We start from the raw sequence: 21,745 nt of genomic DNA on the forward strand, positions 1-21,745 counted from the left end.
GGAGCACAGACTGACAGGCGAAGGTAAGGAAAGACGAAGGATGGGTCCTATTTCAGGGGCCGGACCCTCCGCCACACCTGCAGGGAGGTAAATTCCCGGTCAGGATAGTTTTTTTAGGTCTCTGGCCCCAACACCAAGAACAATTCTCAGGACACCAGCTCGGTGGCCTGCAATTCGACTCAATTCTGACACAGTCTACCTGGAGACAGCACCGGATTCCACAGGTGAAGGGTTCGGTCCCACAAGACACCCACCCCCACCCCCAGCCCCTTTCAGATGCCAGTCACAAGTCCAGGTTGTCACCTGTGCTTCAGACCCAACTGGCTACGGATCAGAGCTTCCCACAACCCCCTCCTCGGGTTGGATTCATTTGCGACAGCAGCTCGCAGACTCAGAGAAACAGCGTACTTACTGGATTTCTGGCCTACTTTAAAAGGCCTGAACTCAGAAAGGAAACAGCCAGGTGGGATGATGCACAGGGCAAAGCACAGGGAAAGGAAGGCCCTACTGCCACAGGACTGCCCCCGGCTGCCCCTCTAGACCTCTTGCCATAAGAAAAATAAAGCCCCTGCTTGTTCCTCGGGTCCCTGCAGTCAAAAGTCAAACTCCATTTTCAAAACAGGGGTCACGAGTGCTTCTATCAGTCCATCATGTGGTAAAAATGATTATTGTGGGAGACTCTGTTTTCTTTTTTTGTAAAAGATTTTATTTATTTATTTTTAGAGAGAGGGGAAAGGAAGGAGAAAGAGAGGGAGAGAAACATCAATGTGTAGTTGCCTCTCATACACCCCCTACTGGGGACCTGGCCCACAACCCAGGCATGTGTCCCAATTGGGAATCGAATCTGTGAGCCTTTGGCTCCCAGGCCCTTGCTCAATCCACTGAGCTACACCAGCTGGGGTAAGACTCTGTTTTCACAGGTAGGAACCTTCCCAAATCTCAGGTGCCCCAAGGCAAAAGCCTCGTCTTAAAATGTCCCACAGATTGCCAAGCCAAAGGCTCTGAAGGTGGCTGCAGGGACCTTCCTGGAGCCACTCGCCCAGGGAATGGCTTTGTGGCTTTGCGGCTCGGGGCACAGGGAAAACAGGAAGTGATGCCTTTGTCAAGTAACATCAGACAGCCAGGGTCAATGGCATTGCTGTTAGCGTCCTGATGCAGGTCACAAAGAAATCGGCAGCCATGCTGCTTTTCTGCAACTTACAACTTATCCGAAACCCTCAGAGCTAGAGCCACGCAGTCAAGCCCTGGGTTTCTGCTGGCTTATAACACACGATCTCCAAAGAATTCCTACTGTGGGAGCCCCTTTTGGAAACTTCAAGAGTCACGATGTCTTCAAAATGATGACAGAGTTGTCATTATATGTTACCATCAAAACCAAGTCAAAAGCCGCCGGGCAGCAAAGATGACATACACAACACACCCCGCCACATTCGAGGCAAACAACCATCTTCTGTTCAACCTTATTTTTAGGCAGAGTTTAAATTTACCTTTGGTTTTACTTGCACAAATTATTAATTTTTTTTTTAGCAAATGGTTGTGAATTTCCACCTGAAAAACTGAGTGACAGGCATAATTCTTTGGAATGTCATTTTTCTATTTCACGTGCATGAAATAAATCAATAAAATAAGTGACAGGCAACACTGCTCACAGTGGGGGGGGGTGTGTTCCCGGGGTGGGGAGCGGTCTGAGGCTTTCCTGGGATACTTGGAGGTTATCACGGTTCTAGGTCTAACTAATAACAGCTGAATCTACAGACGGCTGAGTGTAAGCAGCCGGGTTTGTCTCTCTGTAACTGTCCCTCAGTCCCTGAGCTGTCTGTAGATTTCACTTACAGTCACATAGAGAACTGCAAGGTCCATCTGCAGCGCAGTTGCCAGGTAAATGAAAAAAACAGTGAGTTCGATCCTACCTCTGGCTGCGTGTTTCTAGGTAAGACATTTAATCTCCCTGAGCCTTTTATTTCATCCGTAACAACAAGCTCCAATTAGATGAGGCAGTGAATGTGCTTTGTCAAGTAGGTAACGTTCTAGAAATGTGGTGTTATCGTCATAAGGCACATATTGTCCTACGGATGAGGACAATGAGGTTCGGGGAGGCCAGGTCACTTACTCAGGATCGGACAGCCAAGAACGGCTGGATACAAGGTGGGTTCACACCTCCTGCCCCAGGACTGGGCCTAAGGGACATCAGTTACCATTTAGTGAGCACAGTCCCCTTATATTACATGTACAGAGACCCAGAACCCCTCAGAAAAGTTCAAATTATCTCCCCAAAGACCCAGGGGAGCAGTGTACCCCCAGAAAAGAATACATGAAGATCACCAACAGATAGTCTCGGACAAGCCGCTGCGTCCCAGGAAAGACGGGACTCACTTGGGACAAGGCTGGACACAGGCTCCTGCCCACTTGGGGGCCCCAGCTCTAGATCCATAGTTCCAAACCCTGGCTACGCCTTCCAGTCACCGAGGAGCTGGGAAAGTATACGTATCGATAAACATGCACACATACATCTGTACAAACATAGCTCTCAACGCCAAAACTCCACCCACGAGTAATGGAATGTGAGCCTTTCAGAGCTGGGTCTAGACACCCCTAGTTCCTAAAGCAAAGTGGGGGTGGGGGTGGCAAGGTCAGCACCTGGGGGAGGCAGGACAGAAAAAAACCGCAATGGGCTGAATGTTCCAGCCCCCCTGAAATCCCTGTGCTGAGGCCCTAATGTTGATGTGATGGTGTTTGGAGGCGGGTCCTTGGAGGTCATTAGGTCATGAGAGCACAGTCCCGGGAACAGGATGTGTGTTCTTCTAAAAGAGGCCAGAGAGCTCACAGGCAGACATCAGCCATCTGCACCCTGGAAGAGCACCCCCCACCCCCCAACTCAGGCCACCAGATCCCAACCCTGCTGGCACCCTGACCTTAGCCGTCCTGCCCCAGCACTGGAGAAACACATTTCTGTCGTTCACGAGCCACCCCATCTGTGGTCCTTTGTTCTGGGGGGTTTTATTGAATTATTTGGGCAATGCAGTATTTTGTTACAGCAGTCCGAACTCACTGAGACAAAGACTAATGATAAACATTAGTGAAAATGATACTAAGCACATCCGAGAGCAAGCGAATGTACGAAACCCTTGAGTAAAGGTAAACACATGGACAGAAACAGCCCTGAGATGTGTCTGCCTCGATCCCAGAGAGATGGAGATGTGCCAGGCTGCTGAGTGACAGGCCAGGTCTACCTAATTCTAGAGACGTTCGGCTTCCTGAGCTCTGCCTCTGGGCACGTCTGCGGGGAGCCTCTGAGACTCCCAGCATGGAGCCCTGCATGGACCTGGCAGGTGACCCTCCGGGGCAAAGGTGAGGAAAGACTCGTACCCTCCACCGAGAGGTTCCAGCCATCTGCGCAGGGGTGGGAGAGTGGGGGGCAGAGAGGCAAGCACTCACAGCAGAGGAGCACCCTCAGGGGGGCAGGGCCGCTGGTGTTCCAGAAGGTTCTGGCCAGCCTCTGTGCCTCTTCTCCTGGGCAAGGCTGGGCCGTGGGGATGATGGGACACGACACCCGTCTTCTGTGTGGTGCCAGGGCAGCCCGGCCAGCAGCCCCTCAGCCTCACAGTGGATGCTGTGACCCCTGTCGTCTCCGGACAGAGGCCCCGTCCCCCAGCTGCCGGTGCAGTAGGCACAGAGCCCACAGCTGTAAGCTGCAGGGACCGAGGTCATGACACCCTGCCGGGGATGTCTGCACACAGTGACTGGTGGGGGAGGGAATACAAAGGCCTGGCCTTGCTGTCCAAACTCAGGACCACTCTGGAAGACCATTCAGGCTTCGGAGCCCCCCACCCCCTCCACCGTGAGGTCTCCTGGGGTCTCTGTCAAGCTGCATCACAGCCCAACTTCTCCCTCTGCCCAGCCCTGCTTCCCTCCCTTCCTTTCTCCTGGTGTTAACCCCCAAAGCCCCCCTGTCCCCATCCCTGTCTCCCGGTCTGTTTCTGGGAATTCTGACTGCAAGAAGCAGCCTCCCCTTCCTGCAGGGGAGTGGAGGACAGAGGATAGTCTGGACAGAGCCTGGCCCTCAGTCGGCAGCTGGGAGGCCAGAGTCTGCATCCCAGCCCAGAGGAGGTGGCTCTGCGTTCAGTCACTGGGCCCCAAAGTGGCTCCATGGCCTACTTGGAAGGCTGGCAAGCGGGGAGCCTCAGGAAGAGTGCTGAGTCCCTGCTAGGTGGCCTAAAAGATTTCTTCTGGAGTCCATCTGGCAACCAGCTTGCAAACAGGGGAAAAAGCAGTTTTCACTTGACTGGCATTTGCTTCCATTTCAAACTAAGGTGAGCTCTATATATGATGAAATGAGGGAAGAGAGGCCCAGAGAGGTAGTGTGACTTACCCAAAGCCACCCAGCCTGCAGGACAGGACTGAAAACAGGCAGTGTGGCCCTGCAGTCTGGGCCCTGACGGTGTGGCAGCACTGTCTCAGACAGCAGCGGAGGGCCACCTCCAACCCACATTACAAACAGTTACAAACGGAGGAGGCATGGCCAGCGTCACACTTGGTGGCAGCTTCCTTTATAGAAACATTTTTTTAAAATATTTTATTTATTTATTTTTAGACAGAGGGGAAAGAACGGAGAAAGAGAAAGGGAAAAATACCAGTGTGTGGTTGCCTCTCACACACCTCCCACTGGAGAACTGGCCCACAACCCAGACATGTGTCCTGACTGGGAATCGAACTGGTGACTGTTTGGTTTGTAGGTCGGCACTCAATCCACTGAGCCACACCAGCTAGGCCTACAGAAACATTTCCCGAGCAACCCTATGTGAGCCTGGCCCCGTGCACATGCTGGACTGAATGTCATACAACTGGAGATTGTGTGTGTTGTGAATACGGACCGCAGGGTGGAAACAGCATATATGTGCAAGCATCTACCTGAGACAACGCCACCCAACACAGCTGGGCGAGTACCATTCACCTGCAGCAGAACCAGAATCACAAACCTGCCACGTGGGCCTGAGAGCGGCACACTCCACCACTACTACCTGGACACTAACCCTTGTTCCTCTCCACCCTGGCCTGTCTCTATGGGGTCCCTACCCCTCCCAGGCAGCACACAGGGCTCCCTGAAGGAACTTCTGAATTCAGCAAGCCTCTTGCAAAGGCTGGCCCCACCCCACCCAGGAAGGATCCTGGCCCCCCACCTCTGTGCCGGATGCCACAAGCTGAGCCACACGCATCCCTGAAGCGTCGCTCTGGCTCTGAATAAAACCGAAGCTGTCAGTGTGCTCATTAGTGAGCCAGAGAGGTTGGGCACACTGGCTGACAATTAATGATTCCATCTCTCTATTTCCTGCTGGCAGATTATTAATTCATGGGGCCTCCCCAGCGGGGCTGGAGAGAGAACACAGGCTGCAAAAGTTCACATTTCAATTTGAGGCCGAGATGAGAGAGGGGTGTCAGGGAGCAGTGTTGGTCCTCAGGGGCCAGGGCGCAGTGTGCAAACGCCTCCTCCCCAGACCTACTCCCAGGACTCCGTCCTACAGAAATGAAAGTGCCTGTCATGGAGGCATGAGCGGAATGGGTCCCTGCAGTGCTGCTTGTCATTACAAAGCCACCAGAAGACCCCCTTGGGAGGGGGCTGCGTGGGCAATTGTGGTTCAGCCGTGCTGTGCTAGGGAATACTATGCAGCAATAAAGAGACGATTCGGACATCTTTCCAGAGCTGCCACAGGAAGATGCCATGACGTAGTGTTAATCTTTTAAAAACCAAAGAATAAAATAAAAACGCAGACCTGTATGTCTAGTATGATTCCATTTTCATGACAGACAGAAAGAAAAGGGGAAGGAAGTCTTTTTCCAGCTTACGTAAGAAATACAAGGAAGGGAGCAACCACAGCGAATGGGTAGGCGGATGAAACCACCTTGACCCCAGCGTACCCAACCAGGTACGCCAGGCCAACACTGCCCCCACCCAAGAGCGCTGTCCCTGAGTACTAAGTAATTCTGTGTATTATTTATGTGATCTATGAACAGAAAGGAAATTTGCCTAACTCCTCCCCATACTCTTCAGAACTTTGGGAAGGGCTGTGGGGTTCCCATCACTGAGGTCAGCGGGCAGTGGGGTGACAGCCTGGCAGGAGCAGTGGGCAGGGCCCAGGGGGCCCAGGTAAGCAATGGAAGGAAGGGAGGAAGGGAGGGAGGTCAGTCCCCAGCTCTGCGTTTATTCGTTCCTTCTCCTCTGTGGGCTTTGGAGAGAAAAAGAGGGAGAGAGAGACAGTGAGAGCGGCCAACAGCAGAAGAGAAGAGGAAGAAGAGGGTGCAGGTGGGTGGGAGTGGGCTGTGAAGCAGTCAGCTCCCCAGGTGCCCCTGGGCACAGAGGAGGCACCTCAGAGTCTAACAATCACAGTGGACTGACCGCAGAGCCTCGGGGGAGGCACTTCCTTCTGTGTGCCTCACTTTCTCACCTGAACACTAAATGAAAAGTTAAGTGAGAATAAGTTTTTAGAGATCTTGTTTATCGCAGTGTCTGGAATACTGCAGGTGTTGTGTGAGGGTGTGTGTGTTCTTCAGCCCTATTTCCTTTTCTACTTGTGTCTTCGTCCATCCAGGGACATCCGAGAGAAAAACACCCTTGGCTTATTTGCAGCCAGGCGTCCAAGTGAGCTCTTTGAGGACGGAAAGGCAGTGCAGGGCGGTGGGAAGCCCTAGGTGCTCACGCTGCTCTGCTCCAGAATGCAAAGCTTCCAAGTGAGATAGGGTGGGTGCAGTACACAGAAATGACCACCTGGGGGTACCATAAACCAGGAAAAATTTTCTCAAAAAAGGGGAACATGACAAAGTGTGCGGCTGACACTAGAGGGCGCCTGCCCCTTTCCCATTTTCGTCTAAAAGGTGGCTTAGTGAGAAGAATTGATTCATATCTTGACATGCGCAGGAGACTTAGCAGTCTCCTTCTGAAGATGCTCCTGCATGGCCCATGCCAGTGGAACGCAGGTGGCCCACCTGCCCCTCAAAACAGGGACCAGACTCGGATGGTGCCATAACAGGGAAGCACAGACGTGGCCTGGACACCTGGGGCCCATCAGGGCTGAACCAGGCTGCAGTTTTCTCCCCTACCCCTTCTTCTTGGTGTGACCTTGAAGGACAACAGAGACAACACATGACCCCACCAAGCCCTGGCTCCAGGCACCATGCTCTGGAGAAAATGGAAACACTTCTGCTTTCTCCAGGGGCCTGCGGTAGCTTCCGGAAGGAGCAGAGGTGAGGGTCCCCAGGCGGTGAGCGAGGGGCTGGGCCGCCGCTCAGGAAGCCCTCTGCTCACTTCACCACCCTGCGTCTCCCACAGCCTGTCTCCAGGGGAAGCTTTTCTAGAACTGTCAGAAGGTTTGAAGGAGGGAAAGGGGTAGGGAAAAGACAGTCATTGGAGACCAGCCCTAGAAAGAGACCCTTCTTTCAAATCCCTGGAGGACAGGTGAAGAAATTCAAGGATGTGTGTTGAAGTCCCTCCAAAGGGCCCACTGTAAAGCCACATCTCCTGGAGTCGCAGGAACTGTGTCACTTCCCAGGGGGAGCCCAGTTGTCTGCATCCGCGGTGGCTTCCTGTGTGGCTCAGAATTCTCAGAAGGCAGGACACATGCTCCAGGTCCCTCCTTGGCTCAGTCCTCACACGTGGTGTTGGCTGGTGATAACTCAGCCTGCTGCAGGCTCGCGATTTCTGTGGGCCCCTGGCACGTGTTCAGGTTTCCGCACATCTGTTCTACAACAACCCCAAGAGCCTGCAATGCCTCATCTCTGAGCAAAGGGGGTGGACTTTCCAGGACTCAAACACAGGTGCCAGTCATCTAAACGAGTGAATCAGCCCTGTCTTAGGCAGTAGGGAGGGGTGGGGACTGCCGTAACCCACAGAGGTCCTGCCCCTCCTACAAGCATACAGATTTAAATGATATTAAAATATCGGATCGTTCAACAGAGCGCTTCTTTTTAACTAAACGAATTCTTCCCATGAGCTTTTCTGGCAATAAGATTTCTACAGATTCTGGTATTCTAAGAACCAATAAACAAGGTGATGCCTGACTTTGCCAGCAAGTGGCAGCAGGTGGAATGAAGTCCCCAATTAGTCTGACTGCAAGGGCAAGGAGCCAGCTGCCTTTCAGGAATTCAGAGTAAAAGTGGCTCAGTGGCTTTTAACATTCACCCAGCAGCCTTGAGGTTGTGACGTCTGTAATGGCTGACACACACTGAGTCTTCATCACGTGCTAGGCGCTCTGCATCCTCATTTAATCCCCTGAGAGCTGCCAGGGTCACTGCTGCATACACAAGCCCTCTGCGTCACGGGCTTCAGCAAGCCTCTGAGGCTCTGCTCTAGTGACAGCCACGGCGAGTGACACAGCCCCGAATGTGAGGAACGAGACATGAGGAGAAGACAATCAATGCTCGAATAAACATTTTACACACTCTTCACAATTCAAAAAGGTTGCTGTTCTCATCCACAATCTCACAAAGGGAGAAAACGAGGGCAGGAAGTTAAATATTTCTGTTCAAGTAGAATAATACGTGGCTCAGTGGCGATCAAAAAAATGGTGTGAAGGAGGACAGAGCCCGAACAGCCTGCAAGCTAGCCAACCTGGGTTTTCACAGCCGCCCACGAGGCTGCACACCCAGGGACGAGGCTGGTCTGGACCTACAGCCCCCGCTGTGTGAGATCCTGGGACTAGACCTGACAGTGTGTCTGGGGGCCGTCAGAGGCTGGGTGAGCATGTATGTCACACTCGTAACTACACCGACTGCTTGTTTAGCATTCACTCATTCATTCACTCATTCACTCACTCACTCACAAGTACGCATGGAGAGCCCAGGTGGCAGGCACTGTTCCAGCACTGCAGCTGTGGAGTGGACAAGGTAGCACAACACTTCCATTCTTGTCGGGGACACAGTTAACTGCATAGGGTAATGTGACCGAGTGTTGCTAGGTGTCTATTTTAGACTATGGGGTGAAAGGTCAACCTCTCTACGGAGGTATCATTTCAGCTGCAGTCTAAACGATAAGAATGGACCATCCTTGTTAAGATCTGGAGACAGAACATTCTAGGCAGAGGGAGGAGCCAAGGCAAAGACAAAAGCAGGCTGGGCCTGGCCTGACAGCAGGTCAGTAACCAGGAGCCCAGGGGGCAAGCGAGTCACAGCAATGAGGTCAGGAGCCACTCCAAGGGTGGGGGGCGTAGGCTTTGCCAGCCAGGGAAGGGGGCTCAGACTCTTCTCTGAGTGCAGAGGAAAGTTGTGTCACGGGATCATGATTTGGTTTACATCTTTTTTAAAAGTCCCTGTCTGTGTGTGAGCGGACACATTCCTTTGCGCAGAGAAACAAAGGTACAAGGAGAGATGCCAGTCAGGGGCCATTGTGGTGGCTGAGAAGAGAAAGGCAGCAGTGGGGAAGGAGAGTTCCACCTTGGAAGATGTTTGGGGAGGCGTCCACAGGGCTTGCCAACTGACCAGAAGTGGGGGAAGGGAGAGAGAGGAATAAACGCTTGAGTAACTGGATAGATGGGGTGGCCTGAGAGGACCAGGCTGGGTCAGTAGAGGACCAGGAGTTTTGCTTCAGACATGTTAAGTTTTAAGTGCCAACTGCACTGACCACCATGTGAAGATGCCAGGCCAGCATCGGCCACATGACTCAAGGGTTCTTTTTTTTTTAAGATTTTATTTATTTATTTTTAGAGAGAGGGGAGGAGAGGGAGAGAGAGAAGGAGAGAAACATCAATGTGTGGTTGCCTCTCACACACCCCCTACTGGGAACCTGGCTGGCAACCTGGGCCTGTGCCCTGATTGGGAATTGAACCGGCAACCCTCTGGTTCACAGGCCAGCACTCAATCCATTGAGCCACACCAGCCAGGGCTAGCCAAGGGTTCTTAAGAAAGCTGCCTTTGGGAGTCATCTGCAGATACGTGGACCTGGATGAGAACACCCAGGAAGAATGTGCAGACAGAGGTGAGACCCTGAGGGTCACCAGCATTTTGAGGACCCACGCCAGCACGTGTGATCGAATAAATGTGGTCAACATTTACAGCACCTGCCAGGTAAGTACTATCACCCACCTCCCCTGTAACCACACAGAGAGGGTCCATCTACAGGCAGCATTGCCAGGGTCAACCCCAGCCAGGGGTCAGTCCTGTCGTCTGCCGAGCGCTGTGCAGATGCTGCAGGGGGTACTAACAGGGGAGAATGTCCCCGGGGAATGAGACAGGCATCAAAGTCAGAGGCCTGATGGGAGCCCTCATTGGGCACGTGATGCTGATCGACTGCCGTGACCTCATCAAGCATGAGTTTCCTGCTGTGTAAAATCATGTTGCTGTTTTCACTTCGCCAATAACTAGTGAGTGTCTAGTCCGTGTCCAGCGATGTTGGCAGTGACAGAGACACAGTGGAGAGCAGACAGTCTGCTCTGCTTTACAGCCTAGTGAGGGATGCAGATGCATAAACAGGCAATCACCAGACAGGGTGATAAGCACTGTGATTCCCTCTTTACAGAGTAAGTTTCACCAACCCATGCAGACTTTCAAGTTACACATAGTTCCCTTTCTCCCAAATCCATATGCGATACAGTCCTAGGTGAAATGTTTCTATTTCTTAGATTGGGTTGGCCAAAAAGTCCATTTAGTTTTTTCTGTAAAATAAAAGCCATATTTCTTCATTTGCACCAATAACCTTATTGATTTAGATTTTTTGAATACGTCAGCTATCTCCCATTCTTGACTTCTAGTGGGTAGAGGCCAGAGGTGCTACAAAACACCTTCCAATGCGTAAGACAGCCCCGCAGCAAAGAATTATTTGGCCAAAATGTCAACTGCAACAAGAAACTTCGCAAATCACTTTTGACATGGTCGATCAGTCACAGCACCTTCTCCATACACTGCACAAATCTTTTTTTTTTTTTTGCGTTCCATTTGTGTTTTTACCTTTCTTGGAATAATAAAGCATAATATGCCAAAAATGCTGCATATCTTCTTCCATCTTTAATATTAAAGTGGCTACACAAAAATTCACCAATTTTGATAGGTTTTTTTAAAGGCACATTGACATGACAGCTGTCACAATACAGTCTAACAAAAGTGTTTCAAATCAGGTTAAAGACAACTAAGCACTACAAGAGCCATCGTGTGGAAGAAAATGTGATGGACTTTCGGCCGACCCAGTAATTCCCATTAGAAGACCTAGCACACGGCCAGTGCTCCGTAAACGGTGGCGCTCACTACGATGACATGGGCTTTTGCACCTAGCACCACCCCCAACTTTAAGGCCTATTTTTTCTCTTCTGTAAATTCAGGAATAACAATAGCTAGTTCACAGGGTCACTGTAAAGGTCAGGTAAGATGCAGCACAGAATTATATGAAGTACCAGTAAGACATGGGCCCATGCCCACTCGCTAAAACTACAAAACTCAGCACACAAGGAACGCTTAGTGTTAACTGAGAGGTCCAGAACCCCCACGCTGGGCCGGAGGAAACCTTTGAATAGGTTCTTTGGGAAACGCCACACTGCACAAGAGAATCTGTTTCATGTCAACTACCTACAGTCTGTCTGTCCACAGGAAAACACCCTTTCCTTGCAGTCTCCTCTTCCCCTCTCACTTCCTTCCACTAGCAGCGTTTGGCTCACCCAGCCAAAGGCGAAAGCTGCTGGAAACCTCCAATGTTGGCTTCTTGTCAGCTTCGTGCATCACCAGAGCCCTGAGTCAGAGCCAGGGAGGCAGGATCCCTATGGGGGCGGCTGTGCCGTGGGCTGTCAGCTGTGTGGGCGGTGGGCGGGCCTGGGGAGGAGCAGGAAGCAGGCAGGGACAGGACAGAGAATCCTTCCTGATTTCCTGCTGTGGCAGATTCTTGTCTGAGGAGGGCCAGGATGCCCTGTCCTAGTGCAGAGGATCCTATCTGTAGCACACAAGTCAGAGAAGCCAGGCAGCAGGGGACAGAAGAGAGGAGAAGGCTCCCTTTCTCCAAGGTGTGCAGCAGGCACAGAGTGGGGGGCAGAGAACAGATGCCCACGTCCTCTGCTGACTGTTCACCAAGAAGCCTTGTGCAGCCAGGGACCTGCACAACTGCACGGCTGGCCCAGGAAACTCAGCTGCCTCAGCTGCAGGAAGCCAGCTGGCTGGAAGAGGAATCAATTTATATTTATATCCTCGGCCATAAAAGAAATATTTATTGTGAGCCTGCTACATACGGGGCATTGTTCTGCATGCTGCAGACAAAGTCCCTGCTTTCAAGAAGCTTACACTTCAGTCCTGGGAGACAGACAGATGCACACACACAACATGGGTGTGTATGTTTCTCTGTGTGTCTGCACATGTTTGTATGCATGTATGTGTGTTCGGGAAGTGATAGTAAGGGCTGTGGTGAAAAATAAAGCAAAATAAAGAGAGTAACAACGCAGGAGGTGTGTCTCTCTGAGCCTCTGAGCAGAGACATAGACGGAGGGAGGAGCCACGCAGGCCTGAAGGGAAAGAGTACTTCTGGGAGAGGGAACAGGAAGGCAACGCCCTGGGTGGGCGTGGGCTCAGCACCCTTGGGAAATGTCCTGGGGCCAGTGCAGCTCTGGCAGATGGGGGGCAGCGCATTAAGAGAGGCAACTATGGTCTAGAAACTGGCTGGTAGGGGGCATTGGGGACTGAGGATTAAGGGACAGTGTCTAAGAACAGGCGGAGAGTGGGATTTAAACAGGTTGGGGTCTCACCAGCCCAGGACAAGGGAGCCACAGAGGAGCAAGCGAGTTGAGGGTGAAAACAGGAAGCGGTAACAATGACGGTGATGCAGGAGGGAGACTTAAGAGACCACCCTGGCGGAGCTTTGGACATTCTTGCCCTTGGCTGATGACCACTCTGTCTTAGAAAGAGTTGAGGAGGCAGGAGGTGAACTCCAGTGAAGAGGTCACCATTTTGCTCTGGCGGGTAATTTTGGTGCTTAGGATAGAATTTAATTTGATAAGATGGGAGTGAAGATGAAGGCGGGGAGGAGACAGTAAAAAAGTAATAGGACCAATGTCTTATGGATGCCAGTGAGATTGAAGAATCTAGAGAACAGAGCTCAGAGGGTGCTGGAGAGAAGAGGTGGAGGTCAGACAGTGGGATGCTCCAAACCAAGGTCACGGTGCCGGTGCCTTAGGACCAATGTCTTATGGATGCCAGTGAGATTGAAGAATCTAGAGAACAGAGCCCAGAGGGTGCTGGACAGAAGAGGTGGAGGTCAGACAGTGGGATGCTCCAAACCAAGGTCACGGTGCCGGTGCCTTGTCGGCAGGTCCAGGCAGCGAGGTCTCCGCAGGAAGCAGGGAGGCAAAGTCTCTGAGGGGAGGGGTTAAGGAACCAAGAGGCTGGGATACAAGAAGGGCCCTCTAAGAGGATGTGGAAATCACCAGGAAGGGTTGGCAGGGGAGGAGATGGGGAGAGCGACAGCAAACCAAGAGCCGAAACCTTCCTCAGGGGAGTGGCCTGGGAGCCTAGACAGCTGCCATAGGAAGGGGCGGCAGGCAGTCCTGTCTGGTGGTAGGAGCCCCTAAGCTGACAATTTGGGACAGGTCCGAGGAATCATGGTCTGGAAGTGATGTGAGGAGCAAGTAGACACCTGCCCCACCCACAGGCTCAGGGGCACGAGGCAGTGTGGGAGGGGAGGCAGTCCCCACGTGAGGCACTGCAGATTAAGCAATGCTCTGGGGGTGGGGGAGACAGAGGGGTTCCAGGCAGACGCAGGAGGTGAAGGGAGTGTCCAGAGGAGGGGGAGGATGGACAGGGTTTTGCCCATGATGGAACGTGAGTCCCCAACAGCGTGACATCAGGGTCTGGGAGTTAGGAAGCAGGTCAGATTCAGGCATACACAACGCCATGGGCGGAGGGGTCTGGAAGGTGCTACCAGCCCTGGGGGTGGCCGGGTGCCTGCGGCCAGGAGGCTGTGAGTACAGGAGCAGAGAGTGGGGGCAGCCTCACCGTCTCTATCACCGCGAACTTTCTTTTCAACCCACTGCAATGGGACCTGGCCCTGTCCCCCTACTGACACTGCTCCCGGTAAGGTCGCCTGCTTGTTGCCAGAACCAGCACCCCTTCGCCATCGTCATTGTACCTGACCTCTCAACAACTTCCTACACAGATGACCGGGAGGAACACGGCTTTGTCCCTGGGCTCTCCAGCTTTCCTCTGACCTCCCCGGCCGCTCCTCCTCAACCTCTTTATGGGCTCCTTCCCCACAGCGACCCTGAGGAGGGCTGGTATGTTCCACCTCCTCACGGACCTGCCCAGGTGAAAACACAGTCTCCAAACCATCCCCACCACTGCCCCAAGCAGGTGGCTGCCATCGGACCTACATAGCCCCCAGCTAGCAACAGTTAAAGTCAGAGCTACTCACATAGTGCTGGTCACGGTGAGGCTAGTTTTTCTGTGAGTGCTGCAGAATTCTTGAGTTATCACACAAGACAGACATTGAGTGACATGAAGGAATGTGCAAGGCAGTGTCTGCCCTCAACTTGTCTTCCAAAGAGTCCTCTTAGGAAGATAAGTCATAGGTGTACACAATACAGTACTTCTGAATATAAAGAAATCCCCATTTTCAGAGCTGCGTGGTATTCAAAGGACCGCCTACTTCCCCCTCTCCATTTCCGAAGCCACGATGAGGTCACACCTCACTGGTTAAGCCACCTGGGAATGGGCCTCCAGCCAGTGCTCCTGCCACAACAACTCAAGAGGTGGATGAGACGAGAAGTCAGACGCCGTGAGAACTGGAATGAAAGGCCCTCGGCCACTGTGGTTGAAAGCACGGATTCTAGAACCCGACTGCCATGCCAGGTTCCAATCGTGAGTCAACAGCAAGTCACAGTAACAATGCAGCAATTACTGCAGGGGCCCTGGGAAGGCCCCTTAACTTCTCTGTGCCTCATTGTTGAAATGGGGGTAATCACTACACTACCTCATAGTACTGGTGCGGGCTAACAGGAGTTCATGCAGCTAAGGTGCTTACACGGTTGTCGGCACTTTGAGAGCGAGTAAGGCTTTAAAGACAAACCGCCCTGGGAAATGAACCACAGGAGAGGAGGTCTGTTGCATACTGGGTGCCCAACGCCTCTCTGAATCCCAGGTTTCAGCGCACAGCAGGGCTCGTGAATGAATGAATGAATGAATGAATGAACACTCCGATTAACTTCCACCGGAAAAGACCCTAGAGATCAGCTGACCTACCCCTGCTGGCACCATCCAGAATGTCCACTGAAACCGGGTAGGGAGATTCTGCCATGACCGCTGCAATCCAAAACGCCTATTGCTGGTTTCTTTGCACCTGATGGCGCCTCACAGCTCAACAATCTCAGGCAAGAGGAGACAACACATACAGACCACAGGACGTGCGAACATGCAGAGGAGACACAGGCATCCAATGGACAAAACAAAGCCCCCAGGTGGGGGACAAATATGGGGGATGGAAAATGAAGTGAGATACTACCTTCCTTTAACGTATGACTCCTATGAATAAAAACCCAAGTTCTCAACAAGCACAAATTAGGTTAAAGGTGGCCAAAGAGAGAACATAGATCTTTCCGCTCTACTAAAAAATCAGAGAGAAAGTCACGGGGCAGGGGGCACAGATCTTGGTCAATCTTTTCCACCCACTGAAGATTTGGCCCAAAATGCAATCATTCACCCAAGGATGATATTAGAAAGAGAAGACGGAGCTGCAGTTCTGGGGCGAAAGGTGAAATGGATGATTGGCATTTGGGTGGCTTCTCTGAGGTTTACTGGTCTCCTCTCCGGGGGAGTCAGTGTGAAACAGCCCCCGACCTTTTTCCACAGGCTCTTAGTAAACTGGGTGTGCTTTGGGGGAGCAAGCTAACTTCACCCCATTTGACAGATGACTTCAGTGAGGTTCAGTGCTGTCTACAGCTAGCTGGCGAGATGGGGGCTGACTGCAGGGACCCCACTGGGAGGTCAAACCCTCTTTAGAGACACAGGCATCTGTCTTGCTGGGCCCCTTCCATGGGAATCCTCCACCCACCTGGACCTCAGTCCTGGCCTTGCCCACTGCCCTCCGCCTCTCCCTGGCTGCCCTGGTGGGCTGCTCCCACCTCCCCCACTCACTCCCAAACCACACCCTCTGAGCTCCATGTATACCTGCTCCCCCTGCGCCCCCACAGTACTCACTCCCACTCCTTGCGCCGGGCCTGCGGGGTGCTCTGCATCTTGTGCGCCTCGTGGGCTTTGATGATGTCTCGCTGCTCGATGAGGCCCCCGCGCCTCCGCTTCATCACATCGGGGCTCACAGGGAGGAAGGGGCTGGAGCCACACTCCCAGCCTGCACCTTCGCCCTCCTGCACCGGGAAGAAGTTGTCGAAGCCGGAGGCAGCAGTTCGAGGGGAGGCCGGCAGCATGCCCACCTCGTCCGAGGCATCGGCCTCGAGCAGGGCACACTGCTGGGGCCGCCATGCCTCCTCCTCAGGCAGGGCCAGCACGTGGCGGTGGTAGCCCACAGACCCTGGCTCAGGGATCCCGCCTGCAGCTGGGTAGGGGGTGGGCTCGGGCAGCCTGCGGCCTGGGCTCAGTCCACGCATCTTGGGCACCATCACAGAACATTGCTCTGCAGGGAGGGGTGGGGGGTTGCAGGTAAGGGATGGAGGGAGGGGAAGGGACAGCAGGGTGGACAGAGGGAAATAGAGAAGAGAGAAGGGTTAATGACATTGTCCTCCAGAGCAAGGCTGCAGACAGTGGCACGCAGGAAGAAATCAATGATAGCTGAACTCAAGAGCGAGCTGGTGGACCAGGCTGGGTGCCAGAGGCTGGATACAAAGAGCTGAACCAACCTCATCTCTGCCCTCATACACTTCACAGTCCAGTGACAGAAACTGAGGTTAAAGAAATAATGACATGCAACAGGGATGAATGTCTCAGATGCTGCTCTCACAAGAGGAGAATGAAGTCAAAGGCTGTCTCTCTCAGGCCTGCCTCCAGGAGGGCAGGCTGGCAGTTCTCTCCCACTGGTGGAGAGAGAGTCCTTCCAACCCTCTCCCAGTGCCCCTGGGGCCCTAACTCCTACTGTCTCCCCCGGACCAGCCACAGGTGAGCTGTTCTTGAGAACGGGGTCCAATGTAGGGTTCCTTCCCCTTTCTCAAGCACATGCGTACGTCCTGGACCTGGGGAGTGTGAGTGAATACAGCACCTCAGCTGGCTCGGGAAGAGCTTGTGCAGAGGGGATTGAGGGAACCTGGAGGGTTTAGAAATAGTTCGCACAGCAAGCCTGAGGTCTGGGACAGTCCATCTGTCCGGCTGGAGAGGACCTGAACTCACCACCCTTGAATGACATCTGCTTACTGTCTCCCCCGACGCCAGGAGCCCAACACCCCCATTCCAAACCACGGCCCTAGTGACTGTGCCCCTTGGCTCTGAGAAGTGCCTTGTGCACTACATGCCCGGGGAAGCCCTGGCATCCAAATTACTCAGCCAGTGCTTTGCAAGCACCCATCTGCACAGGTGCATGAGCTGGGCCCTGGGGCAGGGGTCCTCCCAGAAGGCTGCCCTCCAGCCCCTGATCCTCCTTCCTCAGTGAGGCTTCTCCCTCCACGGGGCCGTGCTGGTCAGCACTCCATATTCGGCCACTAGGGCTAGGTCAAGGGAGCAAGTAGAGGGAAGTCCAGGGTCCAGGCTGAGCTTGGCAGGGAGGAAAAATGAAGGAGAACATACATTACGCATCCTGCAAACAGTGGGGTGGGGCCCTCAAAAGAGTGATTCATGTTCCTTGCGTTGTCATTCTGTCTCAACTGCGCTTGATGGATTTTAAATTTATCCTTCATTCCTACGGTGTTTAAATGTCTCTCCCCCACCACACACGTGCACGCACCCCTCCCTGGCTTGCGCCCACTCCCTCCGCAGGCTTCAGCTCCACCAGAAACTCAAAGAGTCTCCCCTCCCTGCTGTCCCTCCACGGCTCCCAGACACCCTCCCAGATCTCACCAGGCCACCAGGACCTGGCCCCTTGCCTCTGCTTCCTGGCCCACCCCACCCTCCCTCTCCTTACTGGACCCCCCCTTCCCAGACGCCGTGCCAATTTGCATTACATCTTTGCCACAATTACAGCAGCAGTAATACACACTGCAGAGCTCCCATTTTAACGGCATCAATTTTATGAATATCAAAACATGAAATTATCTCATCTTTCCTTTAAGAATTCTTGTTAAACAACCCTTCTATTATTGATACAAATGTTCATCAGGGAAGTCTGTCGCCCCCACTGCCTGCCAAGCCGGCCAGTCCCCAGGTCTGGCTGTCATCGAGCGGAGAAAACACCTTCCACCTCAGGCAATACAGACAAGACCGAGGCTGGGTATTCCGGAGGAGGACACTTGAATCGATTCTATACTTAGTCTTCCTCCCCCTCGCCCCCAAATCCTAGCATCTCTTGAGTTCCTTGAGATCAGGGGCTTGGTCTTATCTTTCTACATCCAGCACCCAGTACTGAGTCCAGCACATATTAGGTTGCTGTGGTGGTCATTGGCACCACACATTCTGGTGATGCCCCTCCTGGCCACATAGGAGGATGTACTCCCTGGCCCGCTATGCTTGAGCCGGGTCGTGGGTCCTTCTGGCCACTGAGTTGGGAATAGAGACATGTGTGTCACTTCAAGGCTAGGCATTTAAATGCCAGTGAAAGATCTCGAGATCTGGAGGGACTGGCATCAGAGCCTCTCTATGAAGGGCTAGATGGCAAACACCGGTGCTTTTGCAGGCCTCACAATTTCTGTAGCAACTACTCAGATGCTGCTCTTGCAGCACGAAAGCAACCAGGCAGTACGCATGCGAGTGTATGTGACTGTGTTCTGATGAAACTTTACAAAGTTACATGCACCTGTCACTTTCCACTGTGTCTCTTGGACTCCATCACTGGTGCTCAGCTATGTGCACAGGAGCAGTCTATGGGGAGCACCCAGCAAAAGGAGGGGACAGCAAAGACCCACAGAACAGAGTCAAGGGCACACACACCATGGGAAAAGCTTCCTGAGGGTGAAGGGGCTGCTGTGGCCCCCAGCCCCTCACAGAAGGAAAACAGGAAAGCCCCAAGGGCACCTGGCTTACCTAGATTTCTCCTCTAACCATCAATTTCCATCCCCCTCTCTTCTGATTCTTTTTTTCTACTTTTGGTTAATGGGCAGGGGATGGGATTTCAAATGTTAGGGACCCTGAGCAGGAAAAGGGCCTAGTAGCACATGAGCAGTGCAGCAGCCCCATCGAAACTCCTCCCTTGCTTGTCCAGGCCGTGGGGTAGCAGGGAAGGGCTCTCCTCTGCACCCCCACCCTAAGCACCCTGCACTACCAAAGACACTTGAGCCAGTAGTAAGATTCCCCCCTGCTTCTAAATCTTTTCCTCTCCCATCTTCCCACAAAGGAAGATTTTTCTGCCTCTGTACCATATTTCCCTTGACATCCTATCAAGAATTTTCATTTTCAATCTAGCTTTAGTGGCTTTAGAAATAAGGCCCATGGATCCTCTCAGCCAGTCTGTGCCTCCCAGGCCCAGCAGGTGAGTCCACTAAGGCGAGGACACGCGTCCTCCTCTGGCTGGGCTCACACCCACCCCGCCGCTGCCCCTCAACGCTCACTCTCTGATTCCTCCAGAACACGTGCGCCCTCAGCCACCTCCTGAGAAATACACACACCAGCAAGTCGACGAAGTTTGCGCTCTTGTGAATGTACTGTCTGCATGCTCTGAAAGTTTTCGGTTCAGCGCGGAGGGAGGAATCTCCCGGGCCTACGCCACCTAGGGGCGGGGCGGGGAGGTGGCGGACACAAAGGGGACTGATGGTCACTAGAAGATGAGTGGTGGGCACACAAGTGTCCCCAAAACGACCCTGAGCTGTAAAATATCGGTTCCCGCTATTTGCCCTGGCAGGAAGAGGGCAGCAGGGTCCCCACTCCCAAATGTTGGAGATGAAAACGCACAAGAGGCGAGCAATTTTTAAAACGTGACACTACCCGGCTGAGGTGCCATGCTGAGTCCCTGCCTACTACGAATGATTCTCTAAGAGAAGGGCCCTGGCCCAGTAAACGGGCTTCCTGCCCAGCAAAAGGGAAGGCAGAGAATGACCCTCCCATCGTCCTCCCCCACCTGCTCAGAGAGGAAACACTCCGGGTGCAGAAATAAATGCTCACGCAGGGATTTTTCTTATCTGAGCCAGCGTGTTACCCGGCCACAAAGGGGGCGTAGGACTGGGGCTTTCTTTTCATTGGCTGGGATCTCCCAGGGCTGTGAGGGCACATCAGTCACCTCCATTGCTGGCTTTGAAATGCAGCTTCACGGGGCCTCCCTCCAGAGAGTCTCGTGCAAAAGCTCTTGGGTGGGCTCAGGAATCTGCATTTAATAAGCACCCACTCCGCCTGGGGTCACGTCCTGACACACACTCTTCGGAAAGCGCGTCTAGTCCTGAGAGGTTGTGCAAAGTTCCTGAGAGGCGCCGTCCTGGGTGAGTGAGGATGTTAAAGGCCCCAGGACAGTGTCCCTTGACCCATTCCAGTTCATGAAATGAAGGTACCAAAAATATCTAGGACGAGTCCTTGACCCGCCCCCTCCCCCGGACCGGCGTCAGTTCTCGCCCATCCCACATTCCTCTCTATATGTCTGCGTTGTTATGGTGACTGTTCAAGGATGGGCTGATGTCCAACAGCAGTTCGACAGGCTGGTGCGTCTTGAATGCAAACCAAGCCCCAAGGAAAACATTCTGCTTCAGTGGTGGAGTGATCACTGAAACCACCAGAGCCCCGTGGGGGCGGAAAGAATCGGTGATCTGGCGTCGGAATCTCGGAGTTTGGGGTACAGCCACACCACTTGCTAATCAAGGAACCCTTGGCACTCACTTCTCTAGAGGTCAGTCTCCTCACCTGAACTATGAGAATAACTAGAATAACAATAGAGCCGGCAGAAACCTGTCAGTGGTGAGAACCAACGAGACCTCATCCGGGAGAGCACCCGGAGGCTGCACCTTCTGTTAGTAGGGAGGAAAGAGGAGAGGTGGGCGGCCTACGTGCTGGGGCAACAGAGCGATGCACGCTGGGCAGGATGGAGAGGGAGGGCACAAGGCTTCACCACACTCCTCAGAAGCATGTGCGATTTAAAACTTATGAATGGTTTATTTCCAGAATCTTCCATTTACTATATTTGGACTGCAGTCAAATGCAGGTAAATGAAACCACAGAAAGCGAAACCATGGATAAGGGGGAACTACTGTTCTCAGCTCTGCCTCTGTCATGTAAAAGCAGCCACAGACAATACATAAACCAAAAAATGGGTGTGGCTGTGTTTCAATAAAACTTTATTAACAAAAAACAGGCAGCTAACACCTGAGCCTAGAGCTTCAGAGTTCTCCCCTAGACTTTTTTCTCTCCAGCCCAGAGACCAAGAAAAAAAGAGAAGAGCTTGGCGGATCTTGCAAGAGGTCTAGAAGCCAGACCTAGAAGTGGTGAATATCACTCCCCCCATATTCCGTTATCCAGCAAGAACTCTGTCACCCGTCACCAGGTCCTGCTTGGCTGAAGGAGAGCAGAAGTGCAGTCCCCCTGCATGCCCAGGGAGAAGGGAAAACCACTATCGATGAGTCCCGGCAATCTCCCCCACACTACTACTGTTTGATCACGATAGAATCACAGAGTAAATACCAAGGAAATAGTTACAAATATGTCCAATCCATTGACTGTTGACCAGTCTACTGGGGAATTAATCAACTGCTGACAACTAGCCACATCATAATGTGTACAGGCATAT

General features: G+C 52.8%; 1 protein-coding gene across 2 annotated transcripts in view; it reads right to left on the reverse strand.

The window, feature by feature from the left end:
- CACNA1E (calcium voltage-gated channel subunit alpha1 E) overlaps window positions 1-21,745 on the reverse strand; it is a 413,895-nt gene that overhangs the window by 317,929 nt on the left and 74,221 nt on the right. For both annotated transcript variants that reach the window (XM_053915565.1, XM_053915566.1), the window contains exon 2: window positions 16,144-16,576. In XM_053915565.1, coding sequence (XP_053771540.1) covers window positions 16,144-16,562 — 419 coding nt within the window. In that variant the 5' untranslated portion in view covers window positions 16,563-16,576. The remainder of the gene's footprint in view (window positions 1-16,143; window positions 16,577-21,745) is intronic.

Source organism: Desmodus rotundus, chromosome 12 (assembly GCF_022682495.2).
Source record: "Desmodus rotundus isolate HL8 chromosome 12, HLdesRot8A.1, whole genome shotgun sequence".
NCBI lineage: Eukaryota > Metazoa > Chordata > Mammalia > Chiroptera > Phyllostomidae > Desmodus > Desmodus rotundus.